We start from the raw sequence: 27,772 nt of genomic DNA, 5'->3' as shown, positions 1-27,772 counted from the left end.
CAAAACTAGAGGATCACACCTGTAAAGGGGAAATGTAGTTGCCACCCTCTTTTGCAAGTGATGATCCCCCTTCAGCTTTTCTTTTCTTTTGACAGCTCACCATTTGACAGCGATCAAGTGAAAATGAGTGCAATCACATTGACATATTTGCAGGCATGCTCTGGCAGTGTCCATGGATGTTGTCTTCTGATGTTTGACAGGAGACAACTTTCCAAGACATTAAGTAGGTTGACAGGACTGAATTTCAACCTGGCAGAGGTATGTCCTTACACATTGTTGAAATACTAACCCCCTACCTGCAAAAGATCACAAAAACTATTGCACATATTTCTGATGCCTTAAAGATGAATTTATTTATTTATTTGCATAGATTTATAGGCCGCCTATAATTGCTGAGGCCTTCCAATATTTACAATATTGAAAAGTGATGAACTGAGGACTGCTCCAACATGTTCCTTGGAAATTGTGGAGAGGTTCCAAAAGCAGTGGGAAGAGTGGTAGCAACTCAAAAGGGACACATTCAGAGAACAACCCGATGACAGTTACTCCAAAGTTGCTACTTCAAAATCAGTGAAGTGGCCATCTTGGGTGGGGCGGGGGGGGACAGGTTGATACCAGCAAGCTCAAGGAACTTCCTCCCACCCCCATTCTTGCTGAGTGACTCATTAGCTGCTTCCCTGAGCTCACAGTGTGATTAGGTTCATGGGTCCCACAATTCCTAGAACAAGCCATGCAAGAAGTAGTCCAGGTTTGCACTGCATGGTATGATGGTAACCACTGTGGCTAGTCACCCATGATGAGTTTCCATGTCAGACAGACCCAGCCAGTCACTTACTTTTGTTCCCACAGTCAGAAGGCCATGGGCTGGAGCTTGAGTCAAAATTGCCTCTAACATTACAAGCTTTCCTAAATTGTTTGGCAAGTAAACTTCAAATATGGTAAAAGAATGGAGTAAGGTTGGTAAGATGGGGTAAGGCTTGAGGACGACTTGTGTTTATATTGACACCAGGTGGAATGTGCTTTATTCACTTTCCCCTTGTAAAGCTAGTTTTACTCATACAAAGTCCTCAAGCCCAGTCAAGAAGGGTCTTCCTTGAGTATACATGTGCAACATGATGTTTTCTCTTTTATGCCAGAGGCCTTGCCCAGTGCAAATGCCAGTTGTGATACTAGATATGGACAGCATGACCATAACCTGCATCCAACCATCTAGTCTGCATCCTCACCAGTAGGGATAGGATTAGCCAGTGTCCATTTAACTACACTGAGAGTGGGGCTGCAGCAGTTCTCTCTTGATTATGTTCTGTCTTTCCCCTGTTTAGAGCAACTCATGTAGTGCTGCAGGTGCTAAAGACCCCACACTACCTCTGCCACTCCCACACCAAACACAACCAGCACTTTCGTATGCCTTGAAAATTGATCCATAAAAGCCATGCACACGATATTCTCAGTGCTGCTTCTTTAATTGTTGTTATACATTTTAACTGTCCTCTTGCTGCAAAGTTGTTTAAAAGATGTTTTTAAACCTTTCCTTTGTTATTACTGTTGTTCAGTTCTTTAGCCTCCTTTTGCCTTTAGCTCATTGCTGTCATGTCTGCAATCTGTTTTCTTATTCCAGATAGGGCAAAGCTCTGCATTTCTAGGCACTGAGATGCCATTCCTGGCAATGGACAGGGAAAAAGAGAGGATTCGTTCCCTGTCTCTCCCCATTCTTCTATAAAAAAAATCTTTTAACAAAGAATGCTCCTTTTCCCTGTAAGTGTGAAGAAATTTTAGACAAAACACTTAACATCCATCCAATCAGGATTTGCTGCCTCTGGTTGCCAAGGGAACTTCCTTATATTCACATTATTTTAACATAACACAATGAGGGCGTTTTACAGTTATTTGCAGTGACTCGGTAGAAAAGCTTTGCACATTAGTGACTTTTTACAGTGTTCTCCAGTGTTTTCGATAAGTCTTGCTAGTGATTCTGCATTGTTTTCAAGTAGTGTAGGGTTTAAGTAAAATTGTCATTGCATAGAAATAAGATACAATATCTATGCAACTGAAAAATGCACAGGAATTATCCACTGGCCAGAATATATAGTGGAAGCCAGTATTCACTGTGCATATGGTAAAGGACCAATGCTTGTAAATCTTGCTTCACCTTGAAGCATTCTGCAGTAACAATGAAACTATTATTCAGTCACTCCCATCTGGCGTGCAGAAGACCAGAAAGGAACATTGCATGTATAATAATAGCGCTTTGTACAGTAGATTTGGATGATTCATTAAGATGATCTCCAGTGGAAATCTGGTCATGATCCATTCACACTTTATGGGAAGACTTCCATATATACAGTAGGCAGGCTTTTTCTTGAACATCTGTCTCCTGGTGCATTTAAAAGATGAATATGTTTCTTTAAATTTGCATTTCAGACCTATCTTAGTCAATAAAATCATAGCACTGTGCAGGGAAGAAGCTTTTCTTCCTTCCGACCCAAATTATAGCAATCCAGTATGATTGATGTTAGTCATTCCTATCCAGATATTTCTCTCCCCACAAAGCTGGGTTAAGACCTGTTGGTTGTGATTCCTTGCATTTTTAAAGACAAAGGCCCTACAAATCACACCATTACTCAGTGGACCATTCTGACAAAAGAATGCTGGGTGTCATAGGACTTTGTAGTGTCTATCCAAATGGATTGTGCCTTTAATTACCTTTTACTTTGCTACCTCTGGTCACAGGCTAGCAAATGTTTGTGTTGTGTACCTAGTGAGCCAGTGCTGCAGATCTTTGTATAGGTAGCCCATGCAATTTCACCTGTACAGAGGAAGTAGAGTGTATAGTAATATGTCCTCTTTGTCTATGAATTAATAGACTGTGGATGAAACACAATAAAATTTTGTGAGCTTTGTTCAACACCAGGTTTCAGATCAGATTCCAGTGAGACTAAAATTAAGTGATCAGTTTTGTTTTTCAAAGGCTGATTCTGGCATTTTTTGGGTAACTGCAGCAGTGCCTTGCATGTTTGCATGAGTTGTCACAGACCTTAACCGAACTTTGACACCATTGGACCTTTCAAGGGAGCCAGTTCTGCTGCAAGCCATCTAATCAAATTATACACATGCTTATGTGAATGTCTGTAACCACCATTCTTCAACAAACATGCAAGCATTTCAGAAGTAATCTACTGGCCTAAGAAGAACAGATCCTTCTCTTTTTTTAAGAAAAAGTTTTCTGTTCAGGGATAGGGAAGAAAGAATGCAGGAGATTGAATACGTTCTATCTTCCACCCCAGTAACGAGGATCATAAAAATTTCAGAACCCTCCCCCCTGTTTACTCAGTATTGCTGTGCCCTAGATCTGACAATGCATACCTCCAGTAGCTATAATGAAATCCATGGAAAGAAGGCACAAAGAATAGAGGGGGGGAAAGACTTCAAATGATGGCAGCTTTTATTCCCTGCTGTTGAACTGAAAATGGGTAGATAGTTTGTAACTGAGGCTGAAAATGCATTTAAACTTTATTTACTAAACAATAAATAATACAAAACCTACCTGACAAATGTTGAAGATGAATGCTGTCATTGAATTCATATATTGTGGCTGGATGCTTCCTTTGCAAGAATAAGTCATAAGCAGTAGTTTAAGGGAAGAAAGATTTCTACAGAGCCCCAAATAGTCCCATCATCGTAGAAAAGGATGAGTTAGATGCAAACTGCAATTGCTTGTCCTTATCACACTTTATATGCCACATATTAATTCCTTTTTAATAAAATGGAATCAAATTTGAAACTGATCTTAAAATATAAGACCTTGCAGATTTGCAAATCTATGTGCCAGCTTTTATCTGATCCATCTTACAAAGCTTTGCCTGCCCAAGTTCCTCCACCACTGGTATAGCCAGACACGCTGCCTCTGGTAACAGAGTAGTGCATAGCCGAAAAGGATAGTAGTCACTGATAGCCTCCTCCTCCATAAATTTGTCCAATCCCCTTTCAAATCCATCACTACTTCCAGTGCCACTGAACTCCATAGTTTACCTGTGATGGCACTTTAAAGGAGAAATTTTTGGTTGCCAAAATGGAGTTGCAGAGCTTATGGACAAGCTGCATGTCTCAATTGCTAATTTAAAAGGAAAAGCATCCACAGTGAACCAGAATGATTCTGATTTGGGCATACTAGTGCTTTGGGCACTCATGTGTGCTGTCCTCTGAGATAAAGCCCGGAGGTCTGAGGGGGAAGGGGGGAGTGAAGAACCTCAAGGAACCCAGTGTTCCTTCAGGGTCTTCATAGGTGCTATGCAGAACAAGCAGTCCATTATGGTAATTCACCGCAGTGTCTTGCCATGGGATAAGAGAACCTGCCAAGTAACTGGCAACATCTCCCCTGAGGTTCAGGTAGGAATTTTTCTAGCCATGTACCAGGAGATGCTGAGGACTGAACCTGGGCCCTTCTGCAGGCATGCAAATCATATGCTCTCCACTGAGCTATAACCTCTCCAGTTGTGGAATGAGACTACATTGCGACAGGTCCCCCCCCCCCCCCCTTTTTTTTGGCAGATCTCGGTTTTTTATTTTTGTGAAAATAAGCATGGCTCTTTAACCTTTTAGTTCTGTTTTGCAGATGGAACTTCCTAGATGATTATGATAGACTACCTTCTGTCCAGATACCCCAGAGAGCCCTGAATTAGGATATCTTTTATATATCCGTATTATATTGCCTTTCTAATTAAAAAGTAAGTATGGGGCACATTTCATAGAATGATACCATGTTGGACATTCCAAATTTGCCTAAGCGAATAAACTAATAAGCAGAAATGACACTCATGGAAGCTACTATAACAACAATGCAAGGCAACATTTAAAATAAAACATAATTGAAACAATCATAGAACTATTAAAATGCCACAATGAAAGAATAAAAACCATGTCCAACCAAACAGACCAGTTTATATGCTGAAAGCATTCCTAAGTAAAAAGATGTTTTCTAAGTAAAAAGATGTTTTCCTGGTGGCGGGACAGCAGAGAAGGGAGCCAATGTACCTCCTTTGGAAATCATTTGAAATTCTGGAAGTGGCCTTCAAGAAGGCCCTCTCTTGTGTTCCCAACAAAGGTTCTCTGATGGTAACAGCACCAAGGGAAGGGTTTCCCTGATCATGAAACCAAGGGAGGGAGAAAACAAACTTGACTTTATCTTTACTCTGCCACCAAGAAATTGGTGATATTTTTGTACCCTGCTTCTGGGCTTCTTGGATGCATCTGTGGGGAACAGGATGCTGTACTTGATGGACACTTTGGCTGGTCTAACAGGTAGGCTACTGATGTTCTTACCTTATTAAGTTTATTTGCAGAATTATAATTGTTGCTGTTGTTACATGCTGCCAGTAATCTTCAATATATGACAACCCTATGTATACATGCCCTTCAAAATGGGCTGTGTTTGACAGCCCTGCTCAGCTTTTGTAAATTCAAGCTGTTTATGGCATCCTTTATGGAATCAATTCATCCCTTAGTTGGTTTTCCTTTTCTTCCTTTACCTTTGACTTTCTCTATTGTCATTGTCTTCTCGATTGGGTCTTGTCTGCTGTGATATACTTGAAGCACGACAGCTTCAGTTTAGTCATTCTTGCATCTAAGGAAACTTTTGGCTTGATTTGATCTAGGATCCGCTTGTTCGTCTTCTGTCAGTCCAGGGCATTTGCAAAGCTCTCCACCAACACCATGTTTGAAACACATCTATTTTCTTCCTATCAGCATTCTTCTTTTCACACCCATACATACTAGTCAAGAATACAGTCATGTGGACAATCTTGGCCTTGGTCTCCAGTGAAATATCCTTACAATTGATTATCTTTTCTAGTTCCTAGTTCCTTCATTGCTTGCCCTTCCGACTCTCAGTCATCATCTAATTTTTTGGCAGCAGTCCTGTTAGAACTGATGACTGAATCAAGATATGTAAAATCTTTCACTGTATTTTCATTGTTGACCTTAAAGTTGTGTAGTTCCTCTGTAGTCCTGATTTTTGTTTTCTTAATGTACAGCTGCAATCCTGCTTTTGTGCTATCTTCATTCACTTTCATCAGGAGTTGTTTAAATTCATTGTTCTTCTGCCAGTTATATGGTACCATTTGCATATCTTGATGCATCTTCTGCCAATTTTCAATCCTTTCCTCTGATCCTAATCCAGTTTCCATTATATATTCTGCATACAAATTAAACAGATAGGGAGATAAAATACACCCTTGTCTGATGCTTTGCTACTATCTATTTTTCCTGTAGAGAACCATTCTGTTTCTCCATATTCTGTTCTTACAGTAGATTCTTGTCCACTATACAGGTTAAGTATCAGGATGATCTAATGCTGAAGCATACATATTTCTTTCATAGCCATCCATACCTTCTGGTGAACCACACACTTTGCTGTAGTCGGTAAAACATAGACTGATCTTTTGACCTTATTTAGTGTACTGTAGTAGGCAGCATATAATCAAGATATGATCTTGAATGCCTCTTCCTTTTTGGCATTCAACTTGAATGGCAACCCTCCTCACTTTATATAGGGTAAAATTCTTGATTGCAACACCCTGAGCATCATTTTGCTTGTGTGGGAAAGAGTCATAAGCTGTTGTAATCTTTTGCATTTCCTTTCAAGAAACACCTTGTTTCTTTGAATGAGTTCAGATCTCCAGGGCCTGATGAACTGCATCCTATACTAGCAAAGGTACTGGCAGAAGAACTTTCAGAACAACTGTCTATGATCAATGAGAAATCATGGTGGACAGGGGAAATGCCAGATGACTGCAGAAGGGCTAATGTTGTCCCTATCTTCAAAAAGGGGGAACAGAAGACTAGTTATTCTGACATTGCTATCTGGGAGAATTCTAAAATAGATAATAAAGAAGTTGTAAAGGTGCTTACAGATTAATTACTTGAAGCCAGAATGAATTTATGCAGAAAAAGTCTTGCCAGACTAATCTAATCTAATTTTTATTGCGTAAACTCCCTTGTGGTACCATAAGGATCCAGATCAGCCCTGATAATTGAGGGCTTCTCAATGGCACCTTCTTAGATTGGGGAGAGGTTATGCTTGTGGTACCATAAGGATCAGTCTTGGGCCTAGTGCTCTTCAACATTTTTATCAATGACTGGGATGAAGATGTACAAGGAATGCTTATCAGATTTGCAGATGACACAAAATTGGGTGGGATAGCTAATACCTGGTAAGACAGAAACAAAATTCAAAGTGACCTAAATAGGCTGGAGCACAGAGCTGAATAAAATTCAGTAGGGACAAATGCCAAATTCTGCACCTAGGGAAAGAGAACCAAATGTACAGTTACAAGATGGGAAATATTTGGCTCGACAATTGTACAAGTAGGAAGGACCTTGGAATTGTATAAATCACAAGTTGAAAATGAATCAATGTCATGTGGCTGCAGAAAAAGAAAGAAAATGATACATTGGGCTGCATTAATAGAAGTATAGCAACCAAATCATGTGAGTTACTAGTTCCCTTCTATTGAGCTCTGATTAGGCCTGATCTGGAGTACTGTGTCCAGTTCTGGGCACTTCACTTCAGGAAAGATGCAGAAAAATGGGAAAGGTTTAGAAGATGGCATCAGTGATGATCAGGGGGCTGGAAACAAAGCCCTGTGAGGAGAGATTGAAAGAACTGAGCATGTTTAGCCTTGGGAAGAGAAAACTGAAGAGAGATATGATAGCAGTTTTCAAATACTTAAAAGGCTGTCACACAGAGGAGGGCAAGATCTGGTGATGTCCATGTGTACAGATGCCTGATTGTTTACCTGAAGTATGCATTTGCAATAAACAAATTGTTGACTTCACAGAATTTTATGAGTTGTTCTTCTACTTTGTTTCTGACTCCTTGGCCAAATTCTCCCACAACATTGGATTCTTTCTTTCCTACTTTTGCATTTTGGTCACCTATGATTAACATTGTGTCTTGTAATGGTATGTTAGCAATTTCCTCTTGGACACTTGCACAGAAGTTTTTTATTTTTTTCTTCTTCAGCATCTGTTGTTGGAGCATTGACATAAATAATGGTTATACTGATAGATTTCCCACAAATTCTCACTGATGTGATTCAGTCAGACTTTGCATTATACCACATTACTGCTTTTGCTACCTCCTGACTCAGTATAAGAGCAACTCTGTTCTTCTGAGCTTGTTTTAAGCACCAGTCCACCAGTCCACTCATACCGAGGACTGCGATTTTTAAACATTCTATTTCTTGCCTTACAGTTTCCAGTTTGCCTTGATTCAGTCTTCCCATATCTCATGTTTCAATTGTATGTGTTGTGCAGCATTGGACTTTCCTTCCACCTCTGCGCATGTCAGCAACTAGATTTCCTCTCAGCTTTGATCTAGTTGCATTATTAGCAACAGCATTAGTCATACTTGGGCTTTGTCCCTCCCTGGTAGCTGGATGAGTGCCTTCTGACCTAGGAGTCTCATCTACTGGCATTATTTATTGTTTCATTTTAGGTTGTTACACTACGGGGTTTTCAAGATAGGAAGATTCAGCAGTGATTTACCACTGCCACCTTTTGTACAGTACTAACCAGAGTTAGCGTGAATTTCACTGCCGTTGTCTGTGAAAGATCTTGCACAAGTGTTGTCTTCAACTACCACTGCTGCCCCTTGGCTGCCCTTCGGGAGTTTCTCTGTCCCCTTTACTAGATATACCCATTCTCTTCTGCTGATGGGACTGTTCCTCCTGAAAAGGGTGGATGCATCTTAATCTGGTGTTTCAGCTTGACTAGTTTGCTTTGACTGACCCTGCTGGAGGACCACACTAGTGAAAGAGTCTGACTGCCTAGCAGCACTGCTCTTGGTTTCTCTGACACTCTCAAAGCACCTCACCATGTTAAAGTGTGCATCCCAGAGAGGGAGAATTAAATTAGTAGTTAGAAAACGCTGCCAGTGTACTGCATGTATCAGGTAATGCTCACATTAAAAACCTTGTGTTTTCTTGTAATTGCTATGTGCCCTTGGAATTCTAATCTAGCTATAGTTTGGTTTGTGGGATCCTATTTCTTGTCTTGCTTTATTTTCTATCCAAAGAATATTAGGTATGAATATCTGAGATATTCTCATATATGCTCAAGGAACCAAAGAAAACATTTTCTACAATATGTTTCTTGCAGTATGAATACATAGTGCAGACCCTGAAAACAAGCTTCTCCCACCCTGCAAACCATCTAGACAACTTAAGGAAAGTAGGCTGAGGCACTGCCAGAATACTGTGTGTGTTAATGGAGCCTGTCTTCTCGCCCATACCTGACCCCACAAGCCCCTCCCCAGATCACTCTTGCAACCAAAGCACTTCTGTCCATACCCACTGTGAGTGTGTGAAGGAAGGGCATTCCCAGCTCTGACCTCAAAGCCCACATAATCCTGTGGCTATTAAGGTGCTGTCCGATGCCCATAAGATTGCATCCTAAGTGCCCCATTATAATACTTTAAATAAAACAGGTGAGTGAACTTAAGAACAGTTCTTTCCTGTAGTAGTGTTATTTTACTTTCTCTCTCTGTTTGTCTGTTCTCCCCTCCCCTCTCATTTTTCTGCTTCTCAATCCAATACTCACAGGGTTGTTGTTGTGGGGATAAGATGGAGGAGGAGATGTAAGCTGCCTTGAGCCCTTTGTGGGGAAAAAGGCAGGATATAAATCAAAAAATAAATAAATAAATACTGTATAAAATAGTTGGTAAGGAGGGGGTGTGCCCCTGGGTCCTGGAGGCTATGAATGCCTCTTTAGAGAGGCTGGGACCACTCCCTCATTAAAAAGAGGCCATAATTAGACCACTCCTGAGGAAGACCAACTGGGACCAAAGGGACATGAACACCTATAGAATTGTTGCTAATATCTCCTTCCTGGGCAAGGTGTTCGAGCTGGCTAATTCCAGACATTCTTGGATGAAATGAACCATCTGGATCCATTTCAATCAGGATTCAGACCTGGATTCAGAGTGGAAACTGCCTTGGTTGCCCTGTGGGATGACCTATTCCAGGAGAAAGGGAAAGTGCAGCCCTGTTGGTTCTTCTGGACCTCTGAGCGACTTTTGATACTATCAACCATTGTATCTTTCTGGACAGGTTGGTAAGAGTTAGGAGTAGGGGGCACTGCTTTGCAGTGGTTCCTACTTGGTTGTTCATAACCAGAAGGTAGTGCTGAGGGATTCTTGCTCTGCACCATGGCATTTATCCAATGGAGTTCTGCAAGGCTTCATTTTATTCCCCATGCTCTTTAACATCTACATGAAACTGTTGGATGATGTCGTCAGAAGGTGTGGGCTGAGTTGTCATCAGTATGGTTGTCAGCTTGTTGCCTCAGGAAATAAGGAGGATGGCAACAAGAAGGGCCTTCTCAGGAATGGCACCCAAACTCTGGAATGAGCTCTCCAGAGAGGTTCACCTGGTGCCCCCTTTATAGTCTTTTTGGTGCTAGGCAAAGACCTTTTTATTTCAACAGTATTTTAATTGCTAATCTGTTTTAATCACATTTAATAATGTGATATGCCTTTTATGAAATTACTAGTTTGGTTAAGCTGGATGATTTTTTTATTGTTTTAATGTTTTATTGTAATGTGACTTGTGTTTTTATATTGTATTATATGGTTTTATTGTTGTAACCTGCCCAGGGAGCCATATGGCTAATGAAGTGGGTTAGAAATCAAATAATAAATAATAAAGCACACCTTTTTAACCTTTTGTTCTGATTTCAATGTACCTTCTTACTGTCTATTGCAAACTCTTTCTGTTTCTGTCTTCCTTTCTTCCATGATGTCATGAGCCAAGGTTCCTCATTCAACCATTCAAAACAACAGACCACTTTCCTTGCAAAACATTCTTTAATGACCCAAAAAGCACTAATCACCCAGAATGAATCTCTGAACATGCACAGAACAGTTAGTTGAACTCAATCTGGTATTCACCTCTGGAAATTTCCCTTATCAGCATGCCTGGGCCCTATCCCTTCAAGAGAGGCCTTCTGAAAGCAAGCCCACCTCCTCATCCAATCAAGCCGCCCGCCTCTACTGAAGCCACATCATGGGGTCAAGAGCTAGGGCAGCCTGGTCTGTGTCTGAGAAACTCCTATGTTCAGGATCTCCTCTCACCAGCTGTATATCTTGAATATTCCCAGGCACTGTCTACCCACCTGCCTTGAGATAAGCCCACCACTTCTCCCATCTAAGTGTCTTGCGTGGTCCGTACTCCCAAACTCCCTCCTATTCTGCTTCATATTCCAATTCTGTTTCTGATGAATCCCAGCCAGGAGTCCTTGAGAATAAACCATCCTTCTTGCTCCCACCACATAAGCTTCTTAGTGCAGCTATTTCTCAAGCTGATTCCTTGCCACTTCAGCAAAGTGGTTACAAAAATAATTATAGTGTTATAGAGCACAGTTTTGCTGCTTTGGGTAGCTGAAAATAAATTACCTTGACTGTTACAGAGATGTTGGCTTATTCCTAGAGATGTATCAAGGGGAGACGTTATCCAACCTCCTCCTTTCACTAGTAGCTCTGCCCTCTGATCTGCAAACAGGTTCCTCAGGACCCCTTTTTTAATGTTTTGGGCAGTAGTGGGGGTGAGGGGAGAGGTGGAGTGACAAAAAATGGGTTCCATCTTCTGTGACGGATTTGGATGTGGAAGTGAGAGTATTGTTCAAAGGGATTTAAATTTGGATTGAAATGGAAAAACAAATCATTTTCAAGCTTATCCATATTTTTTATAATACAGAATAGAGCAGCCAGGTTGGTAGCAGGGACCAGCAGATATACACTTGCCCTGTACCATCCGCACTGGCTTCCAATTAAAGTCTGGGCCCAATTTAAAGTGCTAGTGATGAATTATAAAACTCTAAATTGCTTTGGACCTGGATTTTTGAAGGAGCGCCTCCTGCCATATGTACATGGAGAAGAGCTATCTTCTTCGGGAGCTCTCTTTGGAGGAGACCAGAGGAGTGGCTACCTGGAGAAGGGCTTCTTCTGTGGTTGCGCCCCTGCTATGGCATGGGCTTCTCAAAGAGGTACACCTGGGACCGGCGCTTTTTCATTTTGGTGCCAGGCCAAAACTGTTTTATTTTCCCATTATTTTAAATGTTAGTAGTGTTTTTAAGATTGGATTTTTACTACAATTTATTTGGATTTTTACTACAATCTACTACAATTTGGATGCTCGCTCTTTCTTTCTTTCTTTCTTTCTTTCTTTCTTTCTTTCTTTCTTTCTTTCTTTCTTTCTTTCTTTCTATCTATCTATCTATCTATCTATCTATCTATCTATTTATTTATTGTATTACCACCCTGAGATATTGTGCAGGGTGGGATATAAAAGCTTTAACTAAATAAATAATAAATAAAATGTACATTTCTCTGCATGTGTTTTTCCAGAAGTTTACACTTCCTGCAATTGATTAAAGTGTAAAAATTGTACATTTTTAAATGCCTGTTTTGTGAATTTGGATCCAATTTACTTCTTACCCCTTAGGAAGTAATTAGTAATCATTAGAAGGTACTTTGCTTTCACTATGAAAATAAAAGTAAAGCTGGAATTCTTAAGAAGAATAAGCTGCAAATGCCCATTCATGTTCTGTGACACATTTCCATCTAAGTATTATATCCTTATTCAGACCCTGTAGATAACACATCTGTTCTTCTGCTCAGGCTTGTACACAGTATATCAACAAGGGATGTATCATCTTTCTGTGAATCTCAGCTTGTTTCTTTCTCATTGGCATGCATTTATGATACAGAAAATGAGAAGTCAGACTTATGTGATCCAGCTAGCAAGGAACTTCACATATAGTGGAAGTATTCCAGTTATTCATAGACTCTTTCAAACTGTACCAAAGCATTTTTTCTGTACAATCTGTACAACTATGGTATTGACTAATTCCTGTAAGAAAATGCTCTCTGTCAAAGAATAAGTATTGAACCTGTTGCCTGAGCCAGCCTGAATATTGCCAGCTCTCCTTTAAAAGGCTCCCTTCATCTTGCTAGGCTCTGTGGACATGTGGTTAATGCTGCTACCTGTGATTGTGCTACCTCAGGAAGCCCCAGCAGCTCCAGTGATTGAGGCCACAGTTAGGATTCATTAGTTGTAGTGAGTGGTTGCAGCTGGTTCCTGTGAGAAAGTGTCCCTCCCTTTGCAGAATGAGAGACTGTGGTCGAATAAACCTGGGATTGGGTGTAAAAGATCAGTCCAAGGTAGCCCCGTGTGGAAGATAAACAGGGTGATGGATGGTAGTTGGTTGTCTCCACCTTCTTGTGGCAAGTTGTCATGGGCTGAGGCATTCTTGAATTCTGGTTGGAATAGTAAGAGAGACAATTACTTCAGTGTTGTATAGGATAGGTTCAGCTAGTGCTTTGTCAGTTTGCTTGGGATATTGTATCAAAGCTTCTGTATTACTTTATGTGTAACTTTTCCTTCTCTTCCCTCCAGTCTTCTATCTTAATAAATTACTTAATCTCCCTCTAGAACTCCGTGTGCTTCCTACTTGGGTAAACATCAGTGCCTTTTGTTGGGTAACTTGCTACTATATAGTGCAGGGGTCCTCAAACTTTTTCAACGGGGGGTCAGTTGAAAGGCGGCAGGCGCGGGTGTGGTGAGGTAAGGCAGCGGGCATGGTGGGCTCAGCAAAGTGAGGCGGTGGGCACAGGACTGGCAAGGCACCAGGCCCGGACATGGCAAGGTGGCAGTGGCGGCCGCGGGACTGGCTGCCCTCAGCCTGCCCACCCCCCGCCCCCCGGGATCACATAATCAAAAGGTGGGTTGGATAAATGGACACGGCGGGCCGTAGTTTGAGGACCCATGATATAGTGTCTTATACTGGGGTACTAAAATAGAGGAAGGCAGGTTGAAATCTTGTTCTAGTTACCTCAAGAATATCTTGGATGGCCAAGGGTTCCTGACTTGAGCTGGCATGACCCATGGCTTACTGAAAGCTTGTATAAATCCCATGTCTAAGTCCCATAGAATTGTCATTTTAATATTTTCAACGCTATACGTTCTGTCAATGGGCCAGATCTAAGACATGAACTAAAATATGTCTCTGCATTGTTAGAGATACTTATCTCCAACATTACCATGGCTTCATGGTTTGTGATGCCACATTGATGCTATGGATGTCCCATCCAGATACCTTTTTGCCACTTCAGCAACCTTAGACTTGGGCCATTCATCAGATAACACTACACAGGAACAAGGGCTGACAGGATAGTTCAACTTTTAAAACCTGGTTTAAACACATTTTAGCTCCTTCTGAGGAGCAACATAGGCACCTATAATGAATGTGAGATGCATCTTAATTTTTTCCAAGTTTTCATCAGTCCTCTGTACATACATTTTCTGGGTTTGTGGATAAATTTGCTATATTTATACCTATAAATCCTCTGGCTGCTAGACTATGATGGCTATGGGGTAATTTGGATTCCCAGCTCTGAGCTCAGAATCTTGTTATGTGGTTGGAGCTGGGATCCTGAACTTGCAGTGCCTCACAGAACTGTGGCAGTTACGATGGCAAGATTGTAAGAATGTTGAAAATAGTCTTTTGGGGATGTTATGGGATGTGCAGAAAGAGGAAACATACAGTATGCTGATGGTGCCTCTGCTTCCTTCACTTTGTGCTCAGAAACCAAATGTTCAGGTGGCTGAAATCAGCCACGTAAGTGCATTGTTTGGTGGAAGGAGCATGGGGACAACCTTTGCTGTCCTCCCACCATGCACTGAATGCATGTAATCTTCTTATTTTGGAGGGTTACAGGCATCCTCATTGAATTGCGCCCTTACTCCTTTAAAATGTTTTTGTGTATTTATATACCTACCTTTTATATATTCATATCTCCAGCTGCTTAAAGCAGAGTGGATTTACATTATTTTCTGCAGTAACTTTTTGTGTTTAGACTTTGTTCCTACATGGCTATTGTCACTATAACATATGTTTCCAGTGCAAATTCAGAATTTTTAAAAATTCTGTGTGCCTCTTGATTTAGCTGCAAATGAAAAGCTTCTAATGTGTTTTTACATGACAACAGTATGCCTATAGTGTCCTGAATTTTGCCACAGATTGCCTTCTAGATTCTTCACCATATATCTCTCCACACTTCATCAAACACAAGTGTCTTGTTATTTCAAGGAAACTTGATTGGCAGTGTTATAAAGTTCCATCTACTCATCAGTGTGATTTTTTTTTCCAGATGCAATTATTTATTGAGGTAATGTTTGAAAGAGTTGTTTTAGCTCACAGAATGAGCTTACACAAAAATCTTTGACTTTTTTCTTTGAACAGGTGGCCTTTATGTAATATTGCAAGCTGCTTTTGAAACTTCTCTCCAGTTTAAAAGCTGTTTGCCACATGACATGCCGCTTGAGCAAAACAATACCCCTTTGACGCATGCAACTAGTTTCGTAGATATTTGAATCTTAGCTGTTTTGATCAATAGCCTAAGCTAAAAGGATGTGCATTTTTATGAGAAGAATTAATTTTGATTACCTATGATTACATGTCAAGTCCCATAAGGATCTGATTGTCTTCCATAATCCATCTTTCAGCTGGGTGTTTATTAACTCATTCTTGCAATGTATGTTTAAGTTTTATAAGTAGATTTTTGTGGCAGTTTTATGGTTTGTTTTTCTTCTACTACTGTTCCACTCAGGAAGAGCCTAGGTTAGAAATAATTTTTGATGATTCTAATACTTTTACACTGAATATGTATGGTACTTTTGTCTTCACTTGGTTAATATAGTGATTCAGCTTTGAATGTTTTGAAGAGCAATTCATGGATTTCTGGTTTTCAGGACATAATTGTTGAAAATAATAGTAGAAGTGGCAGCAAAGTATTTAGATTCTTGACAAAACACCAAGCTTATCTCTTATCCATGTATTGTCCTGATTTATAATAATTTTGATGGTATAATTTACATGTTGAATCAGCCAAGATCTATGTATTTTATTTTGCTGTGTAATGTGTTCCCCCATATTATGAAGCTTAGTGTGAAGTAGCTTAAGAAACAGAGCTTTACCCATTCACCCCGCAGCAAATTCCTTTTTGTGAATTCCAGACAAGTAATAAGATTAACCTGATAACTCTAATACTTTATTCTGCTCTGCTCCCCTGCTCAAAATATCTCGTTTTTGTTAAACTTACCACACACAAACATGCAATAGAAATTAAATAGCTGTAAAACTGTTGTTTGCACTTTTACCCAGAACTTAGAAGACAATTACTTCCAGAAAGTTGGCACTTGTAGCTTTACAGAGGATAAGATTGATTCCAGTTACAGCCCATCTTTGTTTGGACAGGAAATACCAGTAGTATTTGAAAAATGGATGATTAAGGACTTTAGTTCACTGAAGGTGGCTCATGTGTTCTATTTGCTAGCACACCACCTTACTAGGAAAGAAGTGTAGCTTTTCTCTAGGCCAGTAATTTTCTCTACAAATCTTTGGAACAGGAAATAAAAAACAGCTAATGGTTCATGGGGCATGTGGAATTAGTTTAAGCACAACCTGAATCCTTATCCTTCTGGCTGCCTCCTCTTCCCTACACTGTTTTGTCTATGCTTGCCTCAGAATATGTCAACAAACTTCCTTTAAGCTCCAAAGCGGAGTGTACAATTGGACTGGAGAAGGTATAGTGGCCCTTCCCATTAAGGGAGAAAATGTAGAACAGATGTGCATTCAAGAAGGTACAAGTTGGTCTTGTTAAAATATTTGTAAAGAAAAATAGCTTCAGGATCTCCCAAAGAAAATCTGTATTGAGCTCTAGAGATATAAGAATGGGGGTATGGTTTTTGTTATTCTGATAGCATTCTTTCCACACAAGATTTGATGATGAATCAAGATATGCTTAGATCTGGGAATCTAAACTGAAGAGGCATAAGTAAGAACAGAAAGCAGTTTTGACTTGAGGGTGGATTATTGTTTACTTAGTAATTATTGAACAGAATGATAGTTTCATGGTTCTCTTATATGGTCAAATTTGCTGGAAAGAATGCTGCAGCAGGAATATGATTTAAATAAAGTCCTATACAACTAAGTCTACAACTCTAGAATTATGCAGCCTTATATATTATAAGTAGTATATGTGAATGATTTTTGTTTCTGTAAAATAAACATTGGAAATCCTAGTTATGCCATATAGTTTGATGTATGTTATCCAAATGGAAGAATTCATTAAGAATATGCTTGCTCAGCTTGTATTTTCATAGGGAGCAACACTCTTAAACTCATGGGTAAACTAGGGTGATCAATTGACTTATATCACAGATGTTGTTTTAAAACAAACAAACAGTATTGCCATTTCTTGAAATGTATGACTTTTAACTATGTACTTAATCATTACTAATATATAAGCATGTCACAATTGCTGATTTATGCATAATCTGTCTTTTGTAGCTAAGCTTTTAAGGTCTTCAGAATAAATGTTGTTCTCAGCCAGTATCATGGAATATATTTGAATGCTTAAATGCTTAAAGGATCTCTCTCCCAACTCAATTTCTAAAGAACAGAAATTCACAGAAAAGAAGCCAACTTTATTTTTATTACAATTTCAGACAGTAGCCAACGGTCATTTGCTACTGCAAATAATATTGTGCTAGTGGAAACTAGGTTCTGAATATGCAAGAAGAAAAGTTATATTTGTGCAACCATGTTTACACAACCAATTACACAGGTGTGCATCATGATTGCACATTATTCTTGCAGGACCATTTCCCCATTATGTGTCTACAATAGAAAGAGTCAATGGAACTCCACTAGCACTTTTTGAGCTTGTATCAGTGAGGGAAGTATTTTATTCTTTTAAATATTTGTATAGGATTTTATTTTTAAATGTTTTATAGCATTTTAGTTTTTTAACTGTTCATAATCTACCTAGACAAGGCTGATTTATTAGGTGGATTGAAAATACAGTAAATAATAAGTAAGACAATGGTATAGTACTTAAGGTTGTTGTTGTTGTTGTTGTTTTTTTTAATACTCTCACAGTCTGATCTTAAACTGCAGCTTATTTTTAGGGAATTGTACTTTATTTGCCCTGAACCTTTCACCAATCAGTTTCATGGGATGACCTCAGATTCTAATTACCATGTTTCCTCGAAAATAAGACACTGTCTTATTTTATTTTTTTTTTTGGCTCACAAAAACACTCTAGGTCTTATTTTTGGGGTAGGTCGTATTTTTTTTATTATTTTTTAATGTGTACAACAATCCACACTTATTCATGTACAACAGCATGAATACATGTACATTTGGTGCATTTGGTATCACTCCGCCTGTGACAGGAACCAGTGCTATAGAGCAAGCATCGGCTTATCTGGCTCTGCTCCCTCCTCAGGGAGCAGAAGGAGCAGAGCTGCATAAGCATGTTTCCTCCACACAGTGCATTAAGTTAAAGTTAAGTTAAAAAATAAAGTTTAAAAAGGCCCTGGGAATAAACACAGCTAGGTTTTATTTTCGGGGTAGGTCTTATATTTTAGCAAGTACCAAAAATAGTACTAGGTCTTGTTTTTGAGATAGGTCGTATTTTTGGGGAAACACGGAAAAAGGAGGGGAAAAATTCTCCCTCTCCACTTTCTCTGCACCACGCACAATTTTATACACCTCTGCCTTGTCTCCCTTACTTGCTCCCCCCCCCCAAATGAAACAATCCCAGTTGTTGTAACCATTCTTCATAGGGGAGTTGCTCCAGCTCTATCATTTTAGTTGCCTTTCTCCACACTTTTCCAAATCAATAATGTCCCTTTTCAGGTAATGTATTCAGAACTGTGCATAGTAGTCAAAGTCTGATTGCACCAAAGATTTGTAGGACAGTATGCAGTTTTATTTTCAATTCTTTTCCCAATTTTGCACAATCTGGTATTTGCCTTTTTCACAGCAGCTCTACACTAAGTTGGTATTTCCATCTATCTGGCTACCATCGTAATCAAGATCCCTTTCTTCATCAGTCACTGCTAGCTCAGATCCCATCAGCCAATACTTTTTTGCCCCAACATGCATTACTTTACACTTGCTTACATTGAGTTGCATTTGCTATTTCGATGCCTGTTCTCCCAGCTTGATGAGATCCCTTTGGATCCATTTTGGTTTTAACCGCCCTAAATAGTTTAATGTCATCAGCAAACCTGGCCACTTCACTGCTTACTCCTAATTCCAGATCATTAATGAACAGGTTGAAAAGCATTGGTTCTAATGCAGAACCCTGTAGAACCCCACTCTTTACATCCCTTCATTTAGAGAAATTGCCATTTATTCCTGCTCTGCTTTTTGATCTCTTACTGGTTACAGATCCATACAAGAACCCCTCCCCTTCTTATTCCATGAATGCTGAGTTTGCTCAGGACCCATTGATAAGGGACTGTGTTACTTGAAAGTCCGAGTAAACAATGTCTGCTTTATCATCCCTGTCCACATCCTTATTCACACTATTAGGGACCGTCATCTGAGCGGGATGATGTAAATTGGTGACCTGCAACAGCAGGGGTTGGACCGAATGGCCTTCTTGGCCCCTTCCAACTCCACTATTCTGTGATTCTATGAATTCTAATAGGTTAGTGAGACAGGACTTACCTTTGCATAAGCCATATTGATTCTTTTTCAGAAGAGCTTGTCCCTCTGTGTGCTTAATGATTTTATCATTAATAATGCTTTGAACCAATTTACCAAAAAATACATTGGGCTAACCAGTCTTTATCGCCTAGAATTCCTGGATCCCTTTTTAAAAATTGGTGTTAATTGACCATTCACCAGTCCTCTGGTACAGAGGCTGATCTTAGGAACATATTATATATTTCTGTAAGGACATTGCCAATTTTGTATTGGAGCTCTTTAGGAACTCTAGGATGAATACCATCAGGAGCCAATGATTTATTAATTTTCAGTTTGTCTGTAGTGCTTAGAATTTCATCTTTTGTCACTACCGTTCACTCTAATTCCTCACACTCCCTTCCTGGTTAAGTTCAAGATCAGATAGGTGTTCTATACTTTTATTGTTGGCCTTGATGTTATGCTTCTCTTATTGTCCACTTGTACCTCCCTTGAAAGAAGCTCAATTCTCTCTCTCTTTACTCATTAATGATGCTGGTGACTTCTTGGATTTCATGCTACCTTCTATATCTTGTGGTATGACTACTCTCTGTGCCCCTATTGTAGTGGTTTTGAGTAATCTCCAGGCATGTTGCAGGGATTTAACCCTCTTGGCTCCCTTCTTCAACTTCTTTTTTACCAGTCTGTTCCTTTAGAGAAATTCCCTTGTTTGAAGTCAAACATGACTGTGTTGGACCTTTTCACCAGCATTCCACCTAAATATATATTAAATCTGATAGCGCTCTGTTTCCAACTGGTTCAACAACATTTATAAACCATTATATATTCTGGGCTGCTCCAGTTAGGATTAAATGGAGGATTGCTTCCCCACTGGTTGGTTCCATGACCATCTGTTTTAGGGCAGTAATTTAGGACATCAAGAAATTTATCCTGTTTGTCAGAACTGGAACATACATTTACAAAGTCAATGTTAACGTCACCCGTTATTTCAGTATTACCTTTGTTTGAGGCCTCCCTGATTTTATTCTTCTGCTCAAGATCACCCTGAGCATTCTGGTCTGAAGGATGATAGCATATTCCTATAACTTAAGTTAGTTTTGGAGCCAGCATTGTTACCCGCAGTGCTTCTGTTGAGGAATCTGTTGGATTCTGTGTCCTCTTTGATGCACAGAGCAACATGACTGCACCCTTCCTTGTACTTCTCATACAGGTTATTCCCAAAGATGAACATACCCCATTAGTTCTCTCCATTCCACCAGGTTTCTGTAATGCCCACTAAGTCTAGCCACTCCTTTAAAACCAGGCATTTCAGCTCTCCTATTTTGGCTCTGAAGTTTCTGGCATTTGCCCAGAAATATCTAAACCCAGTGTCCATCTTCAGATGCATGCAACTTATTGTTTGGCACTTAGGCCTCACTGAGTGATTATCATGTCTTGCCAAAAGCTTATTTCCTCTCCTCCTACATTTGGGCAATTAGAGACTTTTTCCTCTTCATCCTTTAGGGTTGATTTAACCTGAACTAGTTCGTGTTGGCTTTCCCCTGAATTCCATTTAAAAGCTGATCTGCCACTTTTTATGTCATGTGCCAGCAGACTGGTTTCCTTTTGTTTCAAGCAGAGTCCGTCTCTCCTTTAAAGCCCAGTTTGTCCCAAAATGTTCCCCAATGCCTAACAAATCTGCCCCATACTTTGCAGCTTGCAAACATGTCCCAAAACATGGTTCCATTTTCCAGTTTGTTAGCCATTTGCAAACCATAGTTTGTTAGTTTAACATCACAGCAGACCACATGGTTTGACATGTAGCTTGCTTCAAGCCTTTGCATACCTACTGTTAATTATCTCAAAAATGTATGCTTCTACTCCCCCATAATTAATAACAAAGTACCATTCCTTTATAAATCAGCAGTGGAAAGCACAGAGCCTTTGCCAAAGCACTGTAGCAACAAAAAGGCCATTTCAGAAATGTAAGTAATATACTGATTCTTACCTCTTATCAAAGTAGCCAGGACGTTAAATGGCCATTCTCAGCATAATATCACCATCATCATCATCATCATCATCATCATCATCATCATCACCCAAGCTGCTGAATTATTGAACATATAAGAAATTAATGCAGTGAAAATGAAGGAAGTCCATACTGTGTACTCCTTTATATACCTTCCTGGCATTCAGTTCAAAACACAGGGAAAGAACTTATTTTTTTAATGTGTGTGCATTTTCTCTTAAAATGTACTGTAATTGTAACTTCCACATTTCTAAGGGAAACTTGAATAATTCCAAGATGACCAGCAAAGCCTCCCTGTGACTGCTTATTTGTCCTCTTCTCATATCCTTTAGGACAGTGAAAAGAAAGGCTTTATGAACAAGCTTTATGCCATCCAGGAAGTCTGTGTCAGTGTCCAGAACATCCTTGATGAAGTGGCTTCCTTTGGAGAAAGGATAAAGAAGTGAGTGTTGGCACACCCATGCTCCATTGCTCTCAGATGTGTGTGTGTTTCCCCTGTCAACTGAAAAAAGTTGCATGTTTGGGATTATGATAGATGCACTACAAAAATCCCATCACACTGATTATGCAGTTTCTGACATAAATGTGCTGTTCTTTTCATGAGGGCAGATCAGAAATACCAATATATTTCTGAAGGAAAAAAATATATTTGCTGTTAAGAACCCATTAAGATAACCACTGCTCACTTTGTAGGGAGTGGGTTTATATTGTACTTTATAAGCATACATTCATAGATACTTTGTTTCTCTCACCGAAGGCTATTTTTCCACACGTATAGGTCTTTATTCTACCTGGCTGGTGTATTTCTTTTACTCATTATTTTCTGTGAAGTTGTTATACGTATGCCTTCTGTTAATTTTTCTTTCAGTACATTCAACTGGACTGTTCCATTCTTAAGCTGGCTGGGCATTGTTGCCCTCTCTGTGTTCACAGTCATCCTGTATTTCATTCCACTGAGATACATTGTCCTTGTCTGGGGTAAGTAAAGCCTTCCCCCCCCTCCAAGTTGTCTGCACAACATAGAGCAAGCTGTAGCTAAGGAATGAGTTATACTGTCTGTACTTTTCTGTATTTATGATCATGAAGCTACTACATGATGGAAACAGACAGGTTAGTTAGAAATCACAACTGTGTAAAGATTTAGATCCACCTGCACAATGTATTTTTCTTGTCTGGCATTTTAAACTTCATCATACTATCAACTTGTATCCATGAGGATTCCTCATATATCAAACTGTAGCTTTGTCTAGATATTACTGTGATTTATTGTCACCACTTATATAAAAACAGCAGCATTTCAATCTTTATAGCATGCTTAGGACAATATGCTTTTTTAGCCCTTTATCAAACAAAAATATAAAGGCAATTTATATAAACTAGCAATGAGGGGTCACCTTTTAAATGATCAAGAAAAATATGCATGAATATTGCTTCAGTAGCTAAGAGCTCCCCTATACTGTTTTTATTTTATTTTTTTAATTGTTGATCTAATTTTTAAACCCAAAGTTGTAAAAGTGCACATAAGTGTATTTTCTATTTTTACTGTACTTGAATCCAAAATCTCTCTCATAAGATATCTCTCAGACTACAGAAATGAATAAATGTTTTTTGTAAGCACAACCTCTGGATAGAATGGCCTCTTCCTACTAGTTTAGAGAAGTTAGTGAATACTATACTTGCAAAATTGAGTAGTAGAAAATGATCTCAAGGCTGGTCCAAAATGTTTTGTTCCCCTAAGGCATGGTTTTCAACGTTTCCACAGCTGGGGACTGGCAAAAACAGAAAAACCACCTTGGGGACTGCTGCGGCAGAAACAAAAAAGCACCATACACATACTACAGTATTCTTTGTATTAGTTCCCAAACGCAATACCAAAATAAATAAATAAATAAAAGGTTCTCTAAGACAACCAAAAAGCAAGGAACAAAAAAGTCAATAAAAGAACAAAATACCAAAATCAGGGCAGCGTGGCTCCCAGCTGGCTCCCACGGAGCTGTCTCTCCCCTCCCTGCCCTTCCCAGCAGCACTGGTGAACCCCCTGCAATAGCGATACCAACCAAGGAAGAGGTGATGCCAGTCCACAACGAATGGGATGCAGCCTCCCCATGGACCAGCAGGAAATCTCTTGCGGACCAGCGCCAGTCCTCAGACCAGTGGTTGAAAACCACTGCTCTGAGGTTAAGTTGAAGTTGGTAGCATATATTCCACATAGATAAAAGTTCAAACCAGTATTTGAAACTTGCTTTAACAATGTTGATGGGACTGTATCTTCTGGAGGGCTACAGTGTGGCTCGCAGAGCACAGGGGAGGATCATCAATCGAGATCTCTCTGAGACCTTGCCATTATTTACCAACCTTCAGTATCTACCCAAGGCAACTGCCTCACTTTGCCTAATGAAAAGACCGGCTCTAGCAGTAGACACAAGCAATGTTTTTGTTAATATACAGGCTTTATTAACTTGTCTAAAATAGATACCAAGAACCTAGCTTCAAATAATCAGGAAATATATGTTCGCACCTTCAAGGCCTAACATACTATATCAAGGAGTGATGCAGTTATGGCATGGTGTTGGTCATTAAAAATCATAGAAGGCCTATAAGGGCAGTCAGTCAGTCAGTCAGTCAGTCAGTCAGTCAGTCAGTCAGTCAGTCTGTCTATCTATCTATCCTTTATTCAGTCATGACCGGCCAATAAATAAAACACAAAATGACAAGTTAGTTAAAAATAAGAAAGATACAATGCTGATAAAATTACAGTAATTAAAAAAATAAAGTAAAAGCATTCTGGTAGAACCTAACAACATTTAGGGTTAATTTACTGCGCACTGTGCAAACCACCAAACAATATTTGGCTGTAGTCAAGGAGATAAAATTGGATTCATCAGATAGAAGCAACTTAAAGTAAAAAGAATTGGAGTAACTGAGATATTTAGAAAGGAGTGGGGATAACACTTCCTGGTGAGTACCTGTATAGAGAGGGCAGTAAAGAATAACGTGCTGCAGTGATTCAATTATTTCTCCTCCACATGGGCACGGTCTCTATTCAAGGGGTGTTTTTTCATATCTCCCTTCAGTAATAGCTGTTGGGAGGGCATTGAATCTGGCTGGAGATAAAACCCTTCTAAATTTGGGGATAGTTATGCTGCTGAGATATCTAGCTGGTTGGAAAAGATGTGTGGAATGGTTCAGGTAGGTATTTCTGGATAAAACTGTATAATTTGTTCGTAGCTCTAGATCAATGGCCTGCTGTTTAAGTTCTGCTATCGCCCATTCATAGCCCATCAAGGAGATAGCTGGCCATGAATACCTGTATAATAGCAGTTTGGCCTGTATTGCCTGGCTCCATGAGCTCTGAAAGCTGTCTGTCATTATTAGAGGGGCCAAGCCAACTGGAAAAAAGAGGAGCTTGAGCCAGTAAGAAAAGATGTGAATCCAGGCCAAAGTTTCAATTTTAAGAAGGCCAGATTCACATTGTAGGACCGTGTTTGAGGCACAGCACGGTGCTTGGAAGATAGTCCTTAGGAGCTTAGATTTAGGAGCTTAGACTGAACTTTTTCCAAGGGAAGAAAAGACCTGTAGGGTCCCAAATGGGCTCCAAACAGGAGCTGGGCTCGAATCTTAGCTGAGAAGACTTTAATTGCTGCGGGTATATATTGTGCACTTTTAGAGAAATAAAACGTTTGTAAAGCTGACACAGTTTTTTGTGCATGATCGGCATGAGATTAGCAGTTACCTGTAGCATGAAAGACAATTCCCAGATACTTAAAGGATTTGAGTTGCTCAATTGGATGATTATTAAGTCACCAAACATGCATCTGAGAGCACTTGGCAAAAACCACGACTTTATAAGGGCAACTTAACAACCTTTTGCATTAACTGATACACTTCTGCCATGTTGCAGTGATACAAATAGGCTAGCAGAATATAAAGATTAGATTAGCAGCTTTTCTGAATTTGGTAACTCCTCTCTCTTTTAGCACATAAATTCTGATTCTAAGGATATTTCTGTACTACCTTGATCCAAAACAGTATCACATGATTGTATCATCCAGGCTTAGCATAGTTGCTCTATTTTGAATTAATTGAAGTTTCTATACTTTAGAGACAGAATCAAAATCCCCTATGTTGGAGAGGGGTGGGGGAAATTAACTGAAGTGAGAATAAAAGGTACTCTTGTCAAGAATGAGTTTACAACCAGCCCTGCCTGTTAGAGGAATATAGATACACTGATATTATAACCAGAATTTTTTAAACATGAATTATCATTTTATGCAGGTATCAATAAATTTACAAAGAAGCTTCGAAGTCCATATGCAATTGATAACAATGAACTACTCGATTTTCTTTCCAGAGTTCCTTCAGATGTGCAAGCGGTGTGTATATGTTTTTGATTTTAACTCATTCTTTACTATTTCCAGGCAGTGTTTATTTTATGGCTAATTTTAAAATGTGTTTTCAAGTATTACATATTTAAAATGCTTCTTCGCAACACAAAAACGTGGGTGTGTTTGAAAAATTCCTTTGTATTACTCTGACATACTGCCGTTTGGATTAATCTCTGCATTTCAAGAATGCAAGGCGGAAGAGAGAGTCTAGGATCCAAAGAGCTGCCTATATAGTTCCACATATCAAATAGCTTTATGTTTGTTAGAAAGCATCTCTTCAAGTCACTTGGCAAAATACTTATGAGTTAGTTCTTTTGAAAGTATATTTTGATACAGCGCAGGGATCAGAGGAGAAAGTAAAAAAATTATGTGGCATGCCAAACCCATGTTTTTATCGCAGCCATTTTGGCAACAGTAGAGTCATGTAAGTTTGCATAGTACTAAGGGCCCATGTCTTCAGGTATGTGTGTCCAGAGGCCGCAACCCGGAATATGAGCTGATGGAAAGTAGAAGGCACCAATATGTAAGCCAGGACAAATTATATTTCACAGCCTATCTTAATTGTGAAACAGACATGTGAGACTGTGACTGCCAGTTTGTTTTGTTGTTCTTTAACAATTTTTTGCATTATGAGGAAATTTTAATTTCTACGTAGTCCACACATAAATCAGATTTGTTGCAGTGTCTGCATGCACATGTATATGAGTGTGTGTGTGAGGGGGGTGGGAGAGAACTCTTTTTGCAAAAAAAAATAAAAAAATAAAAATCAATTTGATGTCCATCTAAATTTGCATGTGCACTCAATGGTTATGGGTGGAAAAACACCTGGATACTCCAGACATGTGAATACTTGTCCTCGACAAGGTTGGCTCCCTTATTTTGAGGATGCCTTTATAAGGAATCTGTGCTCATCCTTTTAGAGAAGTTAGTGTTCATTTTTGAAGATATGCCCTGTGGGAAAAGATTTCATTGATGTTTCTATCACCACATGTATTCTTTTCTGACATGATTTTCTTGTGTAGGTCTTCCTCCTTCACCTTGACCTGACAATCCATTAGAGTTTTTGCTCTGCAGATGAAGAACTCGTATAATTTGAAGGAGTAGTATGACTTTGTTTTCCCAAATAATAATTTCTTGCTCCTTTGCATAAATGGATTTTTCAAAAACCTCTTCTAGTTGTGAGTTGAAATTTTTCTCTGAACTTTGTGTTTAAACAGGTGCAGTACCAAGAACTGAAACAAGACTCTACCCACAGTCCAAGTAAAAGGAAGAAAAACAATCCTGGCTAGCCAATTCCATGTGCTGGAGAGACTGGCATCTGTTTGAGGAGAAAATAAGACACAAAGCCCAAGACCTAAGGAGCATTTCCTCTCTCACAGCTTTATTTATTTTTCCTTTTAATCATAATAGGAAAAAGTGTAAATACTGTATACAGGGATTTATTTGTGAAAATACAGTGTCAGTTGTACAGAAAGCAGTTGAAAGCAATGTTCAAACCTAGCTTGTGCCGAAGCTTTGTTAGATGAAAGAGTCCATTTGTAGCATGAAAATGAAATGGTAAGTGAGAGACACATAGGACTAGAAAAGAAAAAGATGTGTTAAATTAAGTTTTAATTCATGCTCTGGTTAATTTTAAAAAGCTAAATGGAGATTTATGTTAAACCCAGCATTTTATTCAAAAAGATACTCATTTGGTTTGGTTTTTCATTTTACCAAAATTACAAAGCAAAGAAACTTATTCATACATTTTATCAAAAAATAATTCTGTGGTTTAGACCCTGTTGGAAATAACCAAACTTTAAAAACAGACCAAGTTTTGCTTGAA

The 27,772-nt window shown here is 39.3% G+C and overlaps 1 protein-coding gene across 3 annotated transcripts in view; it reads left to right on the top strand.

Moving 5' to 3' along the window:
- MCTP1 (multiple C2 and transmembrane domain containing 1) overlaps positions 1-27,551 on the top strand; it is a 158,991-nt gene extending 131,440 nt beyond the window's left edge. For 2 of the 3 annotated variants that reach the window (XM_044446291.1, XM_044446289.1), the window contains exons 13-16: positions 21,895-22,004; positions 22,431-22,540; positions 25,838-25,935; positions 27,165-27,551. In XM_044446291.1, coding sequence (XP_044302226.1) covers positions 21,895-22,004; positions 22,431-22,540; positions 25,838-25,935; positions 27,165-27,236 — 390 coding nt within the window. In that variant the 3' untranslated portion in view covers positions 27,237-27,551. Of the gene's footprint in view, positions 1-4,612; positions 4,725-21,894; positions 22,005-22,430; positions 22,541-25,837; positions 25,936-27,164 lie in introns of those variants that run through there. The other variant, XM_044446288.1, reaches the window with a different exon arrangement.
- Positions 27,552-27,772: the final 221 nt, after the last annotated feature.

Source organism: Varanus komodoensis, unplaced genomic scaffold (assembly GCF_004798865.1).
Source record: "Varanus komodoensis strain SLA01 unplaced genomic scaffold, ASM479886v1 scaffold5, whole genome shotgun sequence".
Taxonomy (NCBI): domain Eukaryota; kingdom Metazoa; phylum Chordata; class Lepidosauria; order Squamata; family Varanidae; genus Varanus; species Varanus komodoensis.
This window is presented reverse-complemented; position numbering and strand designations above follow the sequence as displayed.